The sequence below is a fragment of the Drosophila persimilis genome, unplaced genomic scaffold, assembly GCF_003286085.1.
Source record: "Drosophila persimilis strain 14011-0111.01,24,50 unplaced genomic scaffold, DperRS2 tig00000002-arrow-pilon, whole genome shotgun sequence".
Classification (NCBI taxonomy): Eukaryota; Metazoa; Arthropoda; class Insecta; order Diptera; family Drosophilidae; genus Drosophila; species Drosophila persimilis.
This window is the reverse complement of record NW_020825289.1, coordinates 7,350,224-7,371,355: the sequence shown is the minus strand read 5'-3', so window position 1 is coordinate 7,371,355 and position 21,132 is coordinate 7,350,224. Positions and strand designations below refer to the sequence as shown.

The 21,132-nt window shown below is 43.9% G+C and overlaps 1 protein-coding gene and 2 non-coding genes across 8 annotated transcripts; 2 read left to right on the top strand and 1 right to left on the bottom strand.

Annotated features, from left to right (window-relative positions):
* The first annotated feature begins 1,970 nt into the window (after positions 1 to 1,970).
* LOC6590503 (dnaJ homolog subfamily B member 6-B) lies at positions 1,971 to 19,952 on the top strand. 6 transcript variants are annotated; one of them, XM_026985821.1, is made up of 8 exons: positions 1,971 to 2,208; positions 2,691 to 2,721; positions 17,702 to 17,859; positions 17,923 to 18,032; positions 18,160 to 18,408; positions 18,647 to 18,856; positions 18,924 to 19,257; positions 19,322 to 19,952. In XM_026985821.1, exons 3-8 carry the CDS (start codon positions 17,795 to 17,797, stop codon positions 19,425 to 19,427), a joined length of 1,074 nt encoding a protein of 357 aa, XP_026841622.1. In that variant the 5' UTR covers positions 1,971 to 2,208; positions 2,691 to 2,721; positions 17,702 to 17,794; the 3' UTR covers positions 19,428 to 19,952. The 6 variants fall into 6 exon arrangements, with proteins under 6 accessions (XP_026841622.1, XP_026841626.1, XP_026841624.1 ...); XM_026985823.1 differs by lacking the exons at positions 1,971 to 2,208; positions 2,691 to 2,721 and adding an exon at positions 14,192 to 14,303; XM_026985822.1 differs by lacking the exons at positions 1,971 to 2,208; positions 2,691 to 2,721 and adding an exon at positions 17,588 to 17,638.
* Positions 3,683 to 3,754, bottom strand: Trnae-uuc. Its single transcript has one exon. It is a non-coding gene; the product is annotated as a tRNA-Glu (tRNA).
* Positions 3,987 to 4,058, top strand: Trnae-uuc. The gene has a single exon. It is a non-coding gene; the product is annotated as a tRNA-Glu (tRNA).
* Positions 19,953 to 21,132: the final 1,180 nt, after the last annotated feature.

Below are 21,132 nucleotides of genomic sequence, written 5' to 3'. Positions count from 1 at the left end.
GAACATGAGCCCTCCTAATGCCACAAAAACCACACCACACCGTGCCCCATAACGGTTCCAGGTTCCCCTTCCACCCCCATTGTTGCGGCCACATCTGCGTGACATTTTGTTTGTTGTTGTCTTGTTTGGGGCTCGCGACATCGCCTCGAGACGCCATCGCCGCACCGCACCGCCATCCGAGGGAGATTAATGCGGTGAGGAAAATCATAAATTAATTAGAAGCGGCCTAGCTATAGCCTCTCCTCCCTGCTGCCTGCTTTGCTCCCCGCTCTGGAGTGGAGTGGAATCTGCTTGAGATGCAGATGCTCATCGGTGACACTTAGCGGGCGATTTATTGTCATTAGAGGGGTGCTTCAGTGTCTCAGTGCTGGTTCTTCGAACCACAATACAGGTGTTGTCACAGAAGTGCTTAATTAGCCTTTATTATTAGCTATGATGTGGCAACTAAATGGTCAAAATTCGGAGATACAACCACAGTCACAGCCACAGGCGACTCAGATCCGATGCCATTCCCATTCCTATTTGGAATTTCCCCTGACTTCCTGTTGGAAAGTTGGCGCCTAGTGCCGTCGTTTAGGGACAATTAGCGACACGCCTTTTGGCGCCAGCTCTCTAGGAATGTCGGCTAGTTTTTGGGGGCATCTGCTTTGGGGGCAGGTCTTGGGAATTCCAGTCTGTCGTCAGTGCGTCGCGACTCCAACATCCTGCCGCAGAGGCTGGGAATATACTTATAATATCCAAGTGTTTTAAATCCACTCTTTTATACATTTGTTGTGCAGTTTCGTGCATTGTTTTTAGAAAATATACTATATACATATATCAAATTTTCGAATGGTAGTCGATGGCGAGATCATATCCCGAAAGACATAATTCGGAACCTAGTATAGGTTTATAGATCCTATCGAAGATAAGATAAGACACATTCGGAGAGTAATGGTGAGGAGGGCGCCGGAATCTGGCGGTGATGTAGCCCTAATGCAGTTACTCTTGGAGAACTTCTGCTGCGAGGATCCATCACCGTAGATCCCAAGCTGCGAGGCCAAGGGGTAACATCAGACCGCCTCATCAACGTCTTGAGGATCGGACCCGTGTGGAAGGACATCTTCTCCGCTCAGATGGAGGCCTGGACAAGGCGTGTTGATCAAAAACATTCGCTAAGCGAATTACTTGGACGATTCTTCCTTGCACATGTGTCTAGATAATACAAAAAATAGGAATTAAAATTATTAATAAAATACTAAGAAAAATGAAAAAACGAAACACAGAAACACCGCATTAAACCGTTTTTTTCTTTCACCCACACCAACAACCACAATTTTGAAAATAAAGGAACTTAACCGCCGATTTCGATCGGTATCTGATATCGATATCAATATTTTCGCCAGTTCAAAAATATTGCCTTTAAATTGCACTATCGAACTAGTTCAAAAGTGTCGTCACATGACAACCAGTGCTGCCACTAGTTCGTGTTGACTCCAAAAATTCTGGCAGCACTATTGATTTAATACTATATTTTATATTTTGGACAGAGCGTATTAATCTTAAAGAATTTTAAAACAGCTCAGCTAAATGCAATTATTTAAATTAAGCCAATGAAGTAGGAAATTGATTCATCACTCGTATAATATTATGTGGGCATGGCTAAATGTTCTATATAGCTCGGAATATTCGACGGAACATCAAAATTGAGCAATATGGTTTCCAATCCTTGACGCAGAACGATTAACCTATTATAAGCCAAGGGGGTATTTCAATTTTCCACCGAAAATAATGAAAATTTAATAATGTTAGCGCAGTTCAGGTGAAAGATATAGTGTCAAGAAGAATTTACAACGTTAATATTTTTCGCCATATACCTCAAGTCGCTGAACTGGTTAAATATAGGGGGCTTAAGTGGGCTAAGATGCTTCCCACCTTATTCGCATTTACACGTCGTTGCGTCTGTTGCGATTTGGATTTGGGGAAAACTTGTATTGAAAAGTGGATCCAAAGACTGTTTGTACGGAGCATTCAACGCGTGGCGCGAACAGAAACGCCGAATTTGTGCTGAATTCTTCTTTTCTTTCGTCGGTCGGTCGCCCGTCGTGTTGCCTGTTCCGAATCTTTGGGGCTTTTTGCATAAAACCAAAAAAAGCGCGCTTGACTTGGCGCCGAAATATTAGTTGGTGTTCGCTGCGAGATTTAATAAGTGCAGAGCGACGGTAATCGGTAATTAATTTGCATTCATCCAAAAAAATTATCGCAAAAAAAAGCGGGAAAGAAGAAGAAGTAGAAGCCCAAAGCAAAGTTGAAGTTGACATTGAAGTCGGAGCGCGTGTGTGCGTGCACGAGTGTGTTGGTGTGCTGGTGTGTGCGAAATTCTTTGTGTTATTCTCTGCAAAAAGCCAAAAGTGTGAAATAAATTTAAAGGCAGAATCCAAGTGCAGATCTCAAACACTAGACTGCTGCTTCGTGCCAATTCAATGCTTTGTTAAAAATCAATAAAATGCTGTAATTGTTGCTGTCGCAATTTCCGTCAACAAGCCGGAGGGTCGCTCTCTTTCCTTTTATCTCTCTCGCGCAGTGTTCTCTCTCTCACTTGTCGCTGGCCTTATCGTGTTTTGCTTGTAGTTTTTATCGTGTCCCGCATTGGAGATTGGAGTGACTTTTAATAATACAATTTATCGCCTTTTTTCGGTTCACGCAAAAAGGAAGAGATTTTCAGCTTAAAGGGAGAAAACGGTAAGTAATTAAAATGGCCGTTTGGCAACTGTTTTTTTCGGTGAGCTTGTTGCACACACACACACACACACGACGGGGAATTTTTTGTTGCCTTTTTTTACAAGTTCAATAATCGAAAGTGCCTATTGTCATCCCTGTCCCACACGCGTATATATGCTAATGAACAACGGTTCAATGCACCGCTCGTTGAGATTTTGAGATATAGCTCCTCTGGCCTGGCTGATGTTCTGTCGCATTTCCTCAAACGATAATGCAGCTGGGTGCTGCGTCAGCTGTGCTCGCGCGGATACCGTTAAACCCGTTTCTGACTCAAAATGCCAATTGTTTTTGTGTTGCTATCGAACGTAATTTACCATTTTTGGCCGTCCAGCAATTTGTTTGGCTCGCAAGCATCGAATTTGTTGCAATTAAAAATTGATTTTCCGTTTGCAGCAGCAATCAAATTGTCAGAAACTACAACAACAGGCACAACGTTTCTGCAACAATGAAAAGCAATTTTCCGTATCTAAAAAAAAAAACATAATAAAAACTCAGTCAAGGCATTGTCTGTTTTTATTGTTTTCGCTTTTGCCATTCGCTGGCTTGCCACGCTTTGTGGCAGGCAATTGTCGTTGTGGCTGCCTTCCACATCATGTTGCAATGGGCATGGCTAATTTTCGGTTTAACAAAAGTTAAGTACACCGCTCTTTGAGCTTTGCTCGTTGTTAACGAAACGGTTTTCCCTTTGTCCCCTCCCTGCCTCTTCTCTTTCTTATGTGCCCCAGCAACACAGCAATTGACAGACGTCTTTTTTCCCCCCCTTGCGTCCGAGCTCTGGCGCTAGGTAATTGCGAATAAGAAACAAAACAAAAGCGGAAAAATACAGCGCAATAATTGGCAATACTCATTGTTGCAACTAGATTCTCGTCTGTGAAATCTATCTATTTAAGAAATAAATAAAAAGAGAATAAAAAAAGTGTTCTTCCCATACCGGGAATCGAACCCGGGCCTTCTGGGTGAAAGCCAGATATCCTAGCCACTAGACCATATGGGATACTGGCTGTCCTATCGCAAAAACCCGTTTTCTCTCCTTTGATGTTTCGTTTCGTCTGTTGAATGCCACAAAATGGGTGCCATTGGAGTGGAATGATTAAAAATAAATTAATTATAAAATGATGAAATTTTGACCTGTTCTAAATCTGTTCTCGAGGATGTAAAGCGATCTGTTGGGGAAAATTTCTAAATGAACTGGCAAAGCCAGACGAGATAAGGAATGGAAATGCATATCCCATATGGTCTAGTGGCTAGGATATCTGGCTTTCACCCAGAAGGCCCGGGTTCGATTCCCGGTATGGGAAAAACACCTTTTTGCTGTGGCTAATGCACTTCAATTAAATCAATTACCCTGTTTTACGATCCCCTCCAATTCCGACATGCAACACGGAGAGAGAGAGAGAGTAGTGGTAGTCGAAAATCCGACAATAACTCCACTTATTGACCTCCACCTAAAGGCTGTATAACACGAAACTTGGGTTCAAGTGGTTTTTTAATGAGTCGCGGCGCAGCGCAGCGCAGCTATGGGTATGATCCGGCTCAATGAACCACTTCCACCACACCCCTCACCACCAGTTGCAGCTGCAACTCAATTTTCCATCTCGAAACTCGATGGAAAAGGAAAAAGCCGACCAGAAAAAAATCAGCTAATTCATCAAAAGTGTGGCAAAGCCGGGGCCTGCCAACAGTGAGCCATTGTTGTTGCCCAACACGCCTACTTTTCGCTAGAGTCCGCCCCATTAGTTGCATGCTGCTTGCTGTCTGCCGTCTGCCACTTTCCAAGCCAATTGAAAAACTCATGTTGCCTTTTTATATGCCATCATCATCAACATCATCCGTACAGTATCTGTATCTCGCGTATCCAGACATTAGAAGCGCGTGTGAGACGTACGATTGAGCCAGAAGCGGATAAAAAGGCAAAAGCGTACAAATTACCATTTTTTATGTGTAGTTTTTTTCCTCAAAGAAAGCCAAGCCCCGGTCGAATCGATGGGGGGCTGCGGTGGCGGCGACGGCGGCGGCCTGAGAGACGTTCAACTTTTTTCTTCGTTTTTATTAAACGCTAAAAGTAACGCCAACGCTCACCGAGCTTTGTTGCTTACTCTTCCCGAAGGAAGAGCATCAGCCTTGTGGCATCATGGAGATCTTGTTGCATATCTTACATTTGATATGCTTTCCAAATACTTCGCAAGGGTATCCAGCATTCGATGGCGATGCTGGCTTCCTGCCTTTTATTTGTTGAAAACCAGTTGAGCAACAAGAACAAAAGACAGCAGCAGCTGTTGCTCTTCCCCGCTTCCACTCTATCGCCCTCTTCTCTGCTACGTTGACTGCATATTAAGCTCCCGTCCGGCTGGTGCGCCTGCGCCGTCCGTCCGACAGCCGACCGACCGAGTCTGTGTGCGTCTCTAAGCTCTGTTTGTTTTGTGGAAGAGAGCAGGGCACGGATTTGCAAGAGAAGCAGCTGCTTGGAGGGCAACCCACCCCTGTTTCGTTTCCGTTTCGTTTCAGTCAAAGGCCGTGCCAGTTCCATTCCATAAAATGGCTAAACCGAACAGCAATGAACTTTTGTAATATCTTTTTGGACTTTTAAGTGCGCCTTTGTCGTCGCGTCTATCGCCATCGGAAAGGCAATTAACATGCAAACTTTAACAGCAGACAATCAATCCATTAAAAATGCCTCACGCACTCCCCATTTCTTTGTCTGTGGGGCTCTCTGACTCTGTGACTCCTCTATCCATTTGGCTGGGGTCTGGTCTCTGTTTGTTGTCATTGTCTCTCTGTCTCCGTCGTGAGGTGCAGCAGCAGCAGCAGCAGCTCCACCAACAGTTGGGGAGGAAAACGTGTAAATTTCGTTTGACAGTTTGACAGAAGCAGAGGAAAAAGCGAAAATAAATAAGCTGAAAAGCAAAGCTAATGCTCCCCAAGTCGTACTCGTCGTAGTCGTAGTTTCACCTCATCCATCGCCCATTTAGCATGACAATCAGACGGGGTGCCGCGAGGGAGGGGGGGAGGCACTAATACGCGCAGGTCATGCATGGCCTGCAGTTGGATTCGCGACGTACCACACCTCTTTGGCTTTGGCTTTGTTGCAGAAACTGTTTTCACTCTTCATTTTCACGTTCGTGGAAATGCGCGGCCCAGCGGGACACGCCCCACTCCGCCCCGGGGCCCGAACCAAAATCAACGAAAAGAAGGGCATTGACACACATTTTTCGGCGTGTCTTGGCTTTGCGTGCCCCAAGTCCGAGGCCAGATATTGGTCTTGGTCTCTTGGTCAATACACGACACGACGCGACGCATATATGTAGATACATCTCCCAAAAAGATGAGGGAGAGGCCAGCAGAAAGAAAGTGTTCGAAAAGCGATACGATGCCGGGTTGGCCGACGCATGTCCAATAAACAAATTGAAATATTTACGCTTTGAAACGAAAGAATCGAAAGAAACGACACAAACCGGTCCGAAGTCGGGCCTCGGTCTGGCCGGCATCCCTATAATCGCTTCATTCGGCTGGGATGCAGCTGAGCTGCAGCTGTGACCCACTCCCAGTTGTCGGACCATACCAATCTGCGCACATTTATCCCCGTTTGGTGGTTGGTAGTGGCTGTGGTGGCGGTGGTGGCGGTGGCGGCTGGGATCTAATGCCAAAAATTCAAATATAAAAATTTCACCTCCGGTCACACGCTTCAGAAGAGAAGTCACACTCCGCCTCGAACAACAAACAGACAGAGAGACAGACAGACGATGGTAGTGGGGAGTGGGGAGTGGGGGCTTGGGGCAGGATTTGTGGGCAATAGTTAATTAAACAAAAACTGCGCCCATGGCCAATGAGAAAATTGATTGCATGGTAGGGAAATGGGAAATGGAACGAACCAAAGAGCCCAAGAGTATTGCCTGCAAGTACTGTAAAATAATTGGAATCCGACTCGGAACAAACAACACACAAAGAAAAGATTGCTTTGGATGCTAAAGCTTAAGATCGTATCTATTACCGATCCACCAATCAGCGAAGGTACAACGGAATTATCTAGATAACGCTCTCCCCTCCTCATTACGAATCTTGATTCCACGCGTAGTAAGCATTTCTGAAGTGAAAAGAAATTGCAAACGCATCTGGTTGCATTTCCTTTTTGGGCTTAATTCGATGAGACGCCACGCTGTTGATTACCGCGTATTTTGAGTGCTTTCCGCTAATCCGCCCCATGATGCTCCATTTTTAGTTGAACGGCGGCGCATCTTTGGCAAAAACGAGGCGATGCTCCATTCCAGCTCCATGAAGATAAATGATTGAATGTCCGGATGCACTTGAAGCGCACATCAAAAAATTGTTGCCTGTCAGCAGCGTCATTGAGACTGTGTGTGTCTTGGCTCCTCTTCGAATCCAGCTTAAATGAGTCAGGGAAAACTCTTCTCTTTATGGCAACTGTTCACCGGTGAATCAATCACTGAACCGGTTCAGCCTTGCCCCGCCTGCCGCCTTGTTTTGTGGTTTTGGCTAATGAGCGGCACTTGTTGTCCCAACAAGAGTTTCGGCCGGAGAGACCGTGTCCATCTTCAAGTTACAGGGTTTTTCTCTCTGTGGGAAAGCCTATGGCCATCGCTTACACGTGTCTCTGGGGGGAGGGAAACGGGCATAACCAACAACATTTATTAATTGGGTCGAGAGTCTTGGCTTGGAGCGGGGTAATGAACTTGTTTGTGGATTGATTAAATGGTTTCTTTTTAATGAAAAATCTCCGATAAATTAGTTAAGGTTTGCCCCACACACAAACCGCAGCTATTCTTGTGTACAGTTCCAAGCTTCTACCACGAGCTTGAATCTTGAAATGATGTCATATACTGCAAACATTTGTGCTTATGTAGCTCTTTATTTTATATACTTTTTTTTATTTTTTTTGCGAGATGTTCTTCCCTTGAAATTCTCAAGAATTTGGCATTGCTATTTGATCGTTATCACGCCACTCCACACCACACCGATAGTTGGTTCTAGCCTTCCGTCTAGCCCGTCTCGGCTCATCGGTGGGGAGGCCTTGCAACTCTCAAATTTCTCTACTGCAAAGCACTTCAATAATCGTTGTGTACTTTGTGTATTAGACGCATCGACTAAAATTGGATTTGATTCGAGTTGAGAGTCAAGCGTAAACCCAAGACCCACGAAGGTCTTCAATGGGGCGCGCCTTTCGTGTATACTCATCTATCTCTGTATCTGTATCTGTATCTATGTATCTATTTCCATTAATTAGAGGCAGAAACTCGCATCGGGCTGTGCTTCTTCAGACAGAGAAATGATTATAATAATTTATCTGATTTTTGCATTGTTGCCACCCAACCGCTCTTCTTGTGGCTTTGTTTGTTCATTTAATTATTGGCAAACACAACTCTTCGTTTCGTTTCAATTTGCGAATCACTACCAAGATGTGTGGGTCTGTGTTTTTTTATCTTTGAGTCATGTTTCAAAGCAGAACATGGTTTTTATTTTTGTTAAATTGTAAATGTGTTCACCTTTCCGGACCAAGTGAAGCACTTAAACATCGCAGAACACTACGCTTAAATGCAGCCATCACTTAACCAACACTAAAATAAGCTCCCATTATCGCTTATCGCCTATCGCCTATCAACACTGTTTTGCAGTGCAATTAATTCAAATATAACCTTTATGCTGTGTGTGTGTGTCAGTCGCAGCAATTATTTGCCAATTACAACAATTTATTACTGTCTTTTGTCTCTCGTTACTTTTTTTTATGATTATTGCATTCAATTAAATTAAATTGCTTTGGAAATTGGGTTCGTTTTGTTGCCATCCGTCCATCAGCGGCTTCCACGCTTCGAGGCGCCACCATCTTCTACCCAGCTTTCATTTTGGTTTATGGCTTTAATTCCCCAACTATTTATAATAATTACTAAAGCAAATAAACCTACACAAAACGGACCAGAGCGCAACTATAAAAAAAGATCTCGCTTTATTCGCTGTCATTTGGTGCTTGGTGGATGGGTGCTCGGTGGATGGGTGCTCGGTGCTGGGCCCGCGGCTTAGAGACCAAACGAGCGTGAGCGGTGCCCCAAAGATCAGTGGGGCACAGGCCCCGCCGAACTCGGACTCTGAGGCCCAATCTCCACTGACCAAACCGCTGTCTCTGGCGCTGGCGCTGGCCCATGGGGCTATGGTGGAGATGACGACGACGCAGCGTCTGCCGCTGAATTTTCAGCTGAACAAACAACAACTCACAGAGTCATTGACCTCAAAGATGGTTTTTTTACTTTTTTAAGTGCTTGAGGGGTCTGGCATTCATTCTTTCTTCTACCACTCAAGCGAAAGGGTGAAAGGGGTATCTTCTGAGAGAGTGTTTCAATTATCTATGAAAGAAGTCGTTTTTATGAAGTAATAAATGCCGACTACAAAAGAAGTTTGGAGTTTTTTCTGTGGCGACCATCAAGATTTAAAGTGTTATGTGTCAGAGTTTGATGTGGACTCTGATTTGACACTTCGTAAAGGATTCTTTGAGTATATACCAAAACCTTACATCAGATAACATCACGATTCCATTAGCATCGCCTTCGACTACGTTCACGTGTGAATGGCAAACCAAACAGCTGATATTTCTGTCCGTTCGGTTATGGGAAATCTTGTCCTACAAACCAACGTTTTTCGATTGTTGTGCTGCTTATGGAACAGCCATAGATCACATTTTTATTCTTTCCCATTAAATATGCTGTATTTCCTTGGAAAGCTATTTTCTTAAGCTCTTTTTATATGCCATTGGCTTTAATTGCAAACGCATTCAACGAACGACCGACTCTGCCCCTCGTAGTCTCCCCAGAGGCCAGAAGAGCGCCCACCTGTTGTCTCTGTCTCTGTCTGTATCTCGTCTCGGGGCAGAGACAAACAGACGACACATCAGATGAACAGACGGTATTGTATTGCTCATTTGCAACCGCATCTCCAGAGAGTGCCTGGCAATCCTTCTCTCGTTTCTCTCGTTTTTTGTTGGTTTTTGCGGTTTATCTAATTGGGAAATGTTTGACGATACGATCGTTAGCTTGTACTTGCTACAAATTGGGGCAACTTAAGACTCTGGCAGCCCTTAAACTCTGAAACGAGATGCGATTTGTGTTGATGGGGAAACAGTGGTTACAGTGGCTTAGAGCCTCTCTCTCTCTCTCTTCCTCTCAGTCTCTCGGCTTTCGCTAATAAAATTTTTTATACTATCCATCTGCTGGATTTATGGACTCTTATGGCCCGACGAGAGGTTTATTTTCTTGCTGACCGAGTTAGTTTTTTTTATTTTATTACGCTTCCCCCTCTCGCCCTCTCTCTCCCTCTCTCTGGGGGCTAATCACAGGTTTCCGCCCGATCTAAACGAAAAGAAAAATAGCTTCAGGGTTTTGTGTGTGTTTTGTGGCTTTTGCGGTCGGCAAAATGCAGTTTGCGCTTTAATAACTTCATTGTCAATGCAACATACGGCTGCACATCCAAACAAAAAGCCAGGCCATCCAACGACCATGCAATTTCCATTGTCCATTGCGGACTTGATCTAGATGCTAGAGCCAGAGGCAGCCGGACTTGCTTCGTGGGACTGCACTCCACACAGTAGCCGATCCGGCGATCCGGCGATCCTCTGTCCCAGGATGGACACGACACCACCGATGGCTATCAGATTTATGCCGTCGCACAAGGAAGCACTGAACCCCCCTGCCGATGGGTAGCGCTTGAGCATTGCCACAACGATTCCACAAATCAAACGGCAGTGTATTGTACATTGAGATCATCATCCGTCAGTCCGTCTGTCCGTCTGTCTGTCTGTCTGTCTGAATGGCTGATGGCTGTGCTTGGGATCTTGGTCTACAGGTTTGTTTCTGGCTAACGATTCTGGTGGGTAGTAGTTGTTTATGTCAGTTGTCGGCATTAAACCCGACTTGCCTTATTTAGTTTTTGGTGTTTTATGACTGCATGACTCGGACTCGACTTCCAACTCAAACTCAGACTCAAAGTCGATCGATGGTTGGTTACACCCTCACACAAGGCAGCCACGTTGCTGGGCAAAAGTACGTGGCCCAAGGGTGGTTGGGCTTATACGCACTGCTCGATTAGATTCGATCACTTGTGTACTCGAACTTCTGGCTCACCCGACAGCAGAGATAAACCAGTAGAAACGTGAACTTTCTGCTGGCGAAACGCCACTGAATTACAGATCCCACATCTATTAGTATTTCTCCCTGGATTCACTTGTGATCTTTGCTAAGCCTCTTCAAAAGTCGAATGTAATTCGGCCATGACAGCGACCGACCCACCCATAATATATTCCCAGCCACAGAACAGCCGCAGATATTTCGAAATTTACATGGGGAATGATTTTCTGTATTTATTCGCTGAACAAACAAATCGGACAACGGAACGGAAGGGACGTGCTGTTACGCCTTTGATTAGATACACTGTGCAGAGGGTGCCACGCCCCCCCTGTGGCTACTACAAATAAAAAGACTCCCCACGGCTATAGGGCTCTGGGAATGGTACATTACAACAGTTCTTACAGTTTTGGAGTCTATCAAACACAATCTGGCAGCGGGCATCGGGTTTTCGGGGGGCAGAGGGAATCACCAGCTGCACAATCTCTTGGCGGGATTAATCAGCGGACCTCCGCCCTGGGCTGGGTCGATGCACTATGGTCCGAACGACCACTTTTGTTGGCCAAAACCTAATTTTTCAAAGTCAAAACTGAAACCTGGTTTTGATCGCTTTGCATTAGAAAAAGATCGACCATTAAATCTGCGTACCAGAAATTTCCATAGATGGCGCCACATTCGCAAAATCAGCTGTGCAACCCAACTGTTTTTTTAGTAAAGCACGTGAAGGGAAAAGTGCCAAATAAATTACCACTTTAGATCTCTCAAAAATTGAAAAACGCCAAGACGTGATTAAATTTTTTTGATGAATCTTAATCTGTCGGGTTCTTACTACGTGTTTTGAGTTTTTAACTGTCTCTAGTAGTTGTGATGTCTTCGTAATTGAAGGTTAAAGTGAGGCCTTTAACATGTGCCAACTTGTAATGAAAACTAATTTTTGAAAAGGTGTACAAAGTGAGTCCTACCTAGTCCCACCCTGAAACCTTTTGTGTGTCGTAGATTAATAAATTCTTTTTAAAATGTATATAGTTAGAAATGCCACTTTTGACCACAATTCTTGGAATTTGCATTAATAGAGCATAACCTCAAATTCGAAAATGCAGATTTCTTTGCCGTATGGAATTCAGAGAAGGGTAAAATTATCAATTATTTGAAAACGGATCTTAAGGCGACATATCATATGAAATTAATAAAGCTTTTAAAGGTACCAGCAAGAAAATTTGTTATCGTTTGGCAACATACCGGAACAAATGCCGGTAAAATTCAAAGATGTTGGAACGAAAATATGTGGATTGGCCACAAGCCTTTATTTCAATACATTTATCTTTATGTCCAGAGAATGCTAACTAAGTTCGTAAGGTTTTACAGGACCCAGTCGGAAAGCCGGCACACACATCACCTAACGAGGCGTTAACCTTGCTTCTAGACAAGGATTTCGGCAATAATTTACGCAAACCTTTGAACGATTTTATTTTTATTTAAATCAAAATTTTTTTTAGTCGTGCAACGCCGTTTTCTTAAATAAAATATGCTTAATACTTTTTTTCACTACTACTAAAAATTTAAATATGCATTATTTAAAAAAGGGGCGGTGCCACACCCATTTTTTTTCTTAAATCCAGTTCTTTTTGATTATATATATCCAATACAAAAAACTAAATGAAAAAATCTTGTTCCGTTCGGGAGTTATTAATTTTGGCCAACAAAAGTGGTCGTTCGGACCATAGTGCGATGTAACAGCAGCATTTTCTTTTTTTGTTGGAGAGAAAATGCTGCAAGGGGACGGCCTGGTGTGTGTGTGGGTGGGTGGATGGGGTGCCTTATAAATAGATTGATTCCCACGCCCACGTGTCTATTTCTAGGTCTTGTGGTGGGGTGAGGTGGGGTGATGTGGGGTGGGGTGTGGTGTGGCTTTTCATGTTATTAGTATTATTGCTTCACATGGCATGGCATTGCATTGTGCTGTGCGATTGTTCCCCCGTGATTGTGCAATTTGGCGAGTTTCCACCTCGTTTTTCGTTTTTCCCTCACTTTCCCTCAGTGCTCTCGGTTTCATTGCTACATTTAATTTGTGTTATTTATTTCCCTGCAATAATTACTGACCATTTACCGGTGTTCCAATTCCTAGCAGTAGCTTTTTCTTCGTTAAAGTTTTCACTCTCTCTCTCTCTCTCTCTCTTTCTGTTTTTGCATTCATATTTTTCTTCCGCAAAACTTTTGACCAATTCATTTCGCTGATTCCCACACCCTCTCGAGTCTTTTACTTTCCGCTAAACTAAAAATACATTCCCACACACACACACACACACACACCCAAACAATTTGTATAGAAACTGTTTCAATTTATAAACTTTTCAAAGATTTTTCGCGCAACATTTTGCGTGGCACCTCCTCCCCCGACACTCATCCCCACCTGCTCTCAACGGCACACTGATTCAAGAGCCATCGAGAATGGCATTTTCTGGAAGTCTGGACCCGCGATCAGGAGCTGTATAATAGAATATAGCCCCTGTATATAGCCCCACGACTAATCGTTTCCATCCACTTTTTACCACTGTTGCGGCGGCGTCAACGACTCGCCAAGCATATTTCTAAAATTAAATATTTAAATTTGTTTTGCCTTTCGCACATTCGCTGCCGTGATCTGCCGCGCTCTGCCGCTTTTATAGCGCTATAAACTTAGGCTATATGGAAATCGCATTTATTAAAATGAATCTGCAATCAATAAACCCAAACCGAAACCCAGGCACAGGAGCGCAGAAATTTCTGCGGAAACTATCTGATGAATCACGTTCCCCGAAAAAGGGGGTAAACCACCATTAGCCACAATAACAGTAACTGATCTCACTCGCGTAGACATGCGCTGGCGCTGATAAGGTCGCTCGAAAAACAAAATCGCATTGGAAAGATAAATGATAAAAGGAGATAATTTGTGCAGGAATTGGCGTAACAACTTCCGGTACGCACCGAAAAAGCAACACCAGCAAGAACAGCAGAGAGCGAATGCAAACAAATGCTCTCCCGCGCTCACGCCGCTCTCTCGCAGTGTGCACACACACGTTAAAGGTGAGGCTTTCACTCTCGCTCTCTGCTTCACAAGGCCACGATCGCCAACAAAGAGAGAGCTCTCGGGCAATGCCTCGCCCTCATACAAATATACCCTGCGCCGTCAGCTGCTGCTGTTTTGTTGTTTGGGGGTCTCGTCTCTGCATTTAATTCTTAACCGTTGCCGCGTACGTGAGCGTTTTTTGTTAATTTAATTTATGCACAGCACTGCGTGGCTTCTTTATTATTTCTTTATAATGCTTTGTGCAACGCAGCAGCGCGCCGACTACGACAACAATGTGATAAAAACGAGAACTGAAATTGCTGGTTAACAACAAAAATTAAAGAGAAAAGGAAATAAAATTACGAAAAATATCAAAAGTGAGTGAGTGCATCTCCTTTCCCTCTTGCGCACTCGGATTGCGTGACTTTTCTTTAAGCTCAACATTCGTATAAATGCGCAGCGTTTTCTTATCGCACATTTGCTTTGCTTTGCTTTCCGTTGGCCTCTATCAGTTTTTCATTGCTGGTTTCCTCTGGCACGGGTGTTCGTGTGTGTGTTTATTGCATCAAGGTGTATTTACATAGGGTGAAGCATTGCCAGTTTGAATGCCAAGTATCGTTTGTGCATGACATAAAAAGGGAGAAAGACAAACAGAGAGAGAGAGAGAGGGGGAGATAAAGAAAGTGGAGTAAATTGATCAAATAGGGCTAGCAGGAATACCTCACCTCTATACAAATGAACCTTGGCAGCAAAAAGTAGGTTATGGCAAATTTTTGCAACACCAACAATAGCCCCGGTCCATCTGTCTCGCTCTTTCGTGTAAGTGAGCACGCAACCAACTGTTGTGGCTGCTGCTGGAGTGCCGCCGCTGCCAGCAACGACACCTGATTTGATTTGCTCTTCTCTTCTCTGGCTGGTTGTCTATGCAGCGGCACAGTTAAGGTTTAATCGAGACGACAACAAATGGATAAAGTGTGAACACAAAAAACCACAGCATTGGCACAGTGGCTGCAAAAGACAAGGTGATGTAATTTGCATAGCCAACCGCAGCAGCAGCAGCAGCAGCAGCAGCATCCACTCTGCAAACCACAGAATACCAAACGCATACACATAACTTTCAGAGTGTTTCAGGTTTGACGCTTCACACCGCGTAGGCAGTGTCCAATACACTTATCCGAACGAGTCGCATTCGTTTCTGATTGAATTTGAATGCATATTCAAATAAGGCACCAAAATGCTATCAGGACTCTCAAATATATTTTTTCAAAAACATCTCATTACCGGAACATTTCCATTGCGAGTCAGAGTGTGATTCAATTAATCAATTGTAATGCATTGTTTGCCCAGTGATTTGATTTTTTTTATCAGCTTTGACCTTACTCTCGTATGTACACAGTATCTACACACATGAATGTTCATTCGAAGCAACTCCCAGAGAACATTCTGTAACTCTGTTCATTTCTCGCACAGTGAATCATCTGAATGATGAAATTAGTCTGATCTTTAAAACCAGTTCTGATTACTAACTGTTCGAGTGTGAAGCGACTTTTATAATTGCTTTAATTTCCTCATTAACATTTTGGACGAACGCTATCTTTACCCGATTAAAGTGTTTAAACTGTTGCTAGGGCATCCAGTAGGGCATCCAGTAGGGCATCCTAAAATGAAATCGTCTGCGGACTGAGCCGCAAAATGCCTTAAATGCCATGCCGCCCTCGCAAACAGAATTCTAGCAAGGTGCTGAGTGACTGCTTCGATTCGATTCCATACGATTTGAGCTGGCAGGGAAATTCAAACCGCAACTGTCAGCCGAAACATCTCCCGTGTCGTGTCTGCCCGCCCGTCCATGTCTTCATCTCCATCTCCATGTCCCATGTCCCATGTCCGATGCCAGTGCCTCTGCTGACGTGCACAGCTCCAACCGACGAGTGTGTCATGCGGATGGCTGGCCAGTCGTCGTCGTCATTTGCTGCTTTTAGACAATGCTACAAGTTCCTACACCTACGACCTAGAATCTGCCGAATATGTCAACAGGTACGAGTGTACATATGTATGTATGTATAGGCAGCCAGCAAAAGCCAACGAATAAACTACGGCAAACAAATATCGTTTATATAAACGAGGCAGCAACCTATCTTTATGTTTTGATATTGTACTATATAGTATGTATTGGATTTATTTATATGTTTAACTAAAGGGTAATTTATTCGTTTTCGTTTCCTTCTGGGAGAATATTCATTATTCGATATTTCGCCCGAACGATTGTTGTTGCATGCCTCCCCGTGCAACTGCCACAGCCACCCCACGTGGTTTCGCTCTGGGAATCCAACGAACCGAGTTTAAATCTCAGTTCATTGCCAATTATTTGGCAAAGAAAATTAAGTACATATTTTCAATGAATAAAACTGAAAGTTTCCTCTACCTGGCAGTTTCCAACCTGCGGCTTATGTATTTCTTTCATCAGAGAATCAGTTCGGACTGTAACATATGCAAGCCGATAATCCACATCGTGTTTTAATGCGTGTATCTGTGCTAATGACAAATTTATGTGAAACTTACGCACACGCAACGCATTGAATGCCCCATAAATTAGATCACAAAAATTAGAAAAATACTCGCTCGCGCGAATAGACAGATACAATATATAGAAAAGTGTTGGCCAAATGATCACTTGATCTGATCACTCACACGGTCGAGCAAATCGCGTGAAACGCCCCACAAGAACTCCCCAGACAACAGCCAGCCCACACGAAACATCAGAAACACATAACACAACATTGGGTATATTTACAGATCTCTTTGTATCAGAAAAAGTTGGTCCATTTTTGAAGATCGGTTCAGTGGTCGCTCTCTTCTCTCGCAAATTGATTGTCATTTAGCCTGGGGGGGCGGCTAATATTTCCTGTGGCCACAACTTGAGGCAACATCAACAATTGCCCCGTGTAATGTCTGATAAAAAATACACAAAAATACAACAAACAAAATCAAACGAAATTGTGTCAAGGGGGCTGCATGACAACAAGCAACATCAGAAGCGGCAGCAAAGCAACAACAAAGCAAATTAAATAAAATTAGCGACTATTTTGCACGAAAATGTCGGCTGGTGGGTAAACAATAGGATGAGGAGGAGGAGGATGAGGTGGAGACGACAAAGGGCCGGCTGGGGGAGAGCCACAGGCACACACGCGTGAACGACCAGCATTTACCCCAAAACAGTTGATGGACGGCCCGAACCGCTGAACGCCCCACACACATGCGGCACGCCACTCTCTTTGCTCCACTCTCTGTTTGTCTCTCAGTCTCAGTCTCTGGCCGGGCTGTCTTTCCCTCTCATTCGCGATTCGCGTGTGTGTGGGCGCTGCTGCGGCTGCTGGTGGCATAATGGGGTTTTCGTACGACATTGAACTCGAAAAAAGTGTCGGTGACGGCGGCGGCGGCGGCGGCGGCCCAACTGAAGCGAAAGAGCAACATAGTAAGATGTGGATAATACCCGACTCTTGGTATACCCAGTAATCGCACTTGGGGGGGGGGGGGGATGATCCCAAAACCTTCTCTGTCATCGAAGCATCCTTTGAGTTTTCTCTCAATTTGATGTTTCATTTTTGGTTTGACTTTTATAATATTTTGATTTGTAGTAAGACTCTGCTTTCCAGCAAGAGAGCATCCTGAAAATTATACACAATTCGAAATTTTCCGAGGGCTGTTAACTGTTGTAAGCGGTACCCATTCTATCGACTAATGTGAAGCCTTTTTTTGATTTGTAAATCTCTTGCAGAGGCTGCACCCTTTGCTGGACGGACGAGTAACTAACTAATCGCAACCACCACAACAATTAGACGCTCAGACTACACACAGTAAACCATCCAAAATGGTCGACTACTATCAGGTTCTCGATGTGGCGCGTACAGCCACCGACGGTGAAGTGAAAAAGGCGTAAGTGCAGTCAGAGATAATTCCTCCAGCAACCGTCCTTATTCGTCCTTCATTCCTTTGCAGTTATCGAAAATTAGCACTAAAATGGCATCCGGACAAGAATCCGGACAATCTGGATGAGGCCAACAAACGTTTTCGCGAGCTTTCCGAGGCCTACGAAGTGCTATCCGATGGTAAGTTGTGCCACCACACTCAATCCACAGTCGAATGGACATTCTGGGAATTGCGGGATCAAGGGGCGGTGTAGCCCATGAAGGACCAACCACGAATCACAATGCTAAGTCTCTATCATGTGTTTAGCACGTAAGCGCCGGATCTACGATGCCCGTGCCACGCTGCACAAATCGTCGGCGAGCAACAGCAGCAGCGGCAGCTACTCCCGCTATCGCAGCAGCGGAGGAGGCAGTGGCAGTGGCTATGGTGCCACTTCATATGGCCGTGACTACGACTATGATTACTATCCGAGCTCCGGACGCAGGTCCGGCAACCGCTACCAGGCGTTTACCTTCCGTAACTTCTTTGAGGGCACACCATTTCACAAACTCTTTGGTAAAGCCACGCGATGTTGCAAGTTTTTGGTTCATTCTTTCGTTCGTTCGTTCTTTTCTTTGCCGACTGACAGCCTTGCCGCACGACGTTTGTTCTGCTTTTGTTGCAACTAACGTTAGGCCTGAAAGCACTAACCCAAATGCAGCCCGAATTGTTATACAAACTAATCCCGAGAAAGCATTTTAGTTCGACTCCATCTTACGTTCCTCTGTTCGTGTTTTTCCTTCCGTTTTCGCAGAGAAGAAACGTCGCATCTATGACGAGTACGGCAAGGATGGTCTGGGCGAACGCGGCCAAAGCCGCAACTCTCATGCCCGTCATCATTACAGCACTCACGACTATGACGACTTTGATATTATGGGCGGATTTCCGTTCGTGTTCCGACCACCAGAGGAGGTCTTCCGCGAGTTCTTTGGCGTAAATTCGCCCTTTGCCGACTTTTTCAGAGGTAAGTGGTAAGAGGTTCAGCTGCTGCTGATCGATCTAATACGAATCGAATGGAATGTCTTATTCAGATGCTAATGGATACACAAATGGGACAATGAGCGGCGGCGGCGGTGGCTCGGGCAGCAGTCGACGTCATGGCTCCAGTGCTGCAGGATTTGGAGGAGGATCGCGCCATCATCACCATCACCAGCACAAAATGGCCAGCCCATTTGGGGCGCCCATGCTCAACTACTCAATGATGGATTTTTGTATGCCTACCAGCGGTTTCACCTCGTTCACGTCAATGACAGCTGGCAATGGCAGCAGTGGCGTTACCCACATCTCTGGTGGCCCTAATGCTGCCGTCAAGCGCACCTCCACATCGACGGTGTTTGTCAATGGCAAGAAGCTGATGACCAAGCGGTATGTGACATGCACAGAAAATGCATTGGGTATTCCTTAACAATTCTCCTCTCATTCATTGCAGGGTCGTTGAGAATGGCAAGGAAACTGTCTTTTCATATGAAAACGATGTCCTTAAATCAAAGACTGTGAACGGAGTTTCCCAAAAGCTCTCTTCAATATCTAATTAATGCAAGAAACAAATATATAACATATATACAAGCAGCGGCAGCGGCATCGGCAACGGCGGCGGCGCCACAGCAACAATCAACAACAACAAAAAAGTCATAAATGTAAAGAAAAAGGAGAAAACATTAACAAACACAAGAGGAACCTATGATTTCTTGAATGCTTCGATACGTTCATGATACGTTCATTAATTTTGTTCTACATTAGAATCTAGTTATTTTTTAGTGGAAAGAACAGCAGTAGCAGAAACAGCGGCGTATAATCAGCAATAGCCGAAGCACACCATAAGCAACAGAGGAGAAAGGACCGAGAAAACATAAGCAGAAACCGATTTTAGAATCAGAAGCAACGGCCAGGAGTCGAACCAAAATTCCTTGTCAATGCCAGTTATCTTTTGCAGCACTTTGATTCGAAAACTTGCCACATAATCCAAATTTTAATGTTTTGTGGTGCGTTGTTTCGAGACACAATGCCAGAAAATAAAACAAAAGCTCCAAAATGACTAGAGCAGCTACTTAAACAGAGAACATAACCGAAAATGCTGTACGCTTAAGCAATTTAGCCACTAATTCTAAGGGCTGATTTGATCGCTCTTCCGAGGACGGGAGTGTGTCTGTGCGTGCGTGTATATGAATTGGGGGGAAGTTGGGTGGGAATTAAATATATATTTTATGTATGTACGTAGCTATCTACCTTTAGTCACTTAAGTTGCCACAATACTTACTAGAGAAAAGAAAAGAAAAAAAAAACTAAAAAAGAACCAGCAAAACAGCAAGAAACGAAATCGAAAACGAAACGCACGCGTGCGAGTGCTCTGCGCTGAATAGAGGAAAAGAAAAACCTAAAACTACATTTCTGATGACATTAAATGTTTATATAAATATAATTCATAATTTAAAACTCTGTGTTAATTTTAATGCCGTATTTCATAGCGTATAGTCGTTTTTTAAATGCTTAAGCCTATTCTCACATAACCACAAACGAATTCGCGGAGAAAACAAATGAAAATAATCTAACATAATCAATCGCCCATAATTGAAATCTTTGTTTTAGTAGCCCCTTCAAAAACATTGAAAAAAGGATGAAAACAAACAAAAACACTGAAAGAAACGCAATAAAACAAAAAGCGATACAATTAAAAAATATGTTTATTACTTTACTTATCAAATAATTAAATGGTTTGGGGATTTAGTCGGGGATCTTTTCAAATCACACGCAAATTCCAAATTGAAACGCGCGCCAACTTTAAACATACCGATAGATCGCGAATGCTGATCGATAACGATCAAACAGAAACGGCCACACTGAACAGACTAAACATCAAAACATATATAAAACATATATATAAACATATAATTATGTGGGCACGGCTAAATGATCTATCCAGCTAATAATATTCGACGGAAGATCAAAATTGAGCAATATATATCCTTGACGGAGAACGATTAACCTATTATAAGCCAAGGGGGTACTTCAATTATCCACCGAAAATAATGAATATTTAATAATGTTAGCGCAGTTCAGGTGAAAGATATCGTGGTTTTTTTTGAGTTCAGATGAAAGATGGCATGTGTCTACAAGAAGAATTCACAATCGTTAATATTTTCCGCCATTTACCTGAAGCCGTTGAACTATTTCAATAGAGGGGGCTCAAGTGGGCTAAGTTCGTAAAATTGAACTTGAATTCGTCAGTATATTTACGGAATA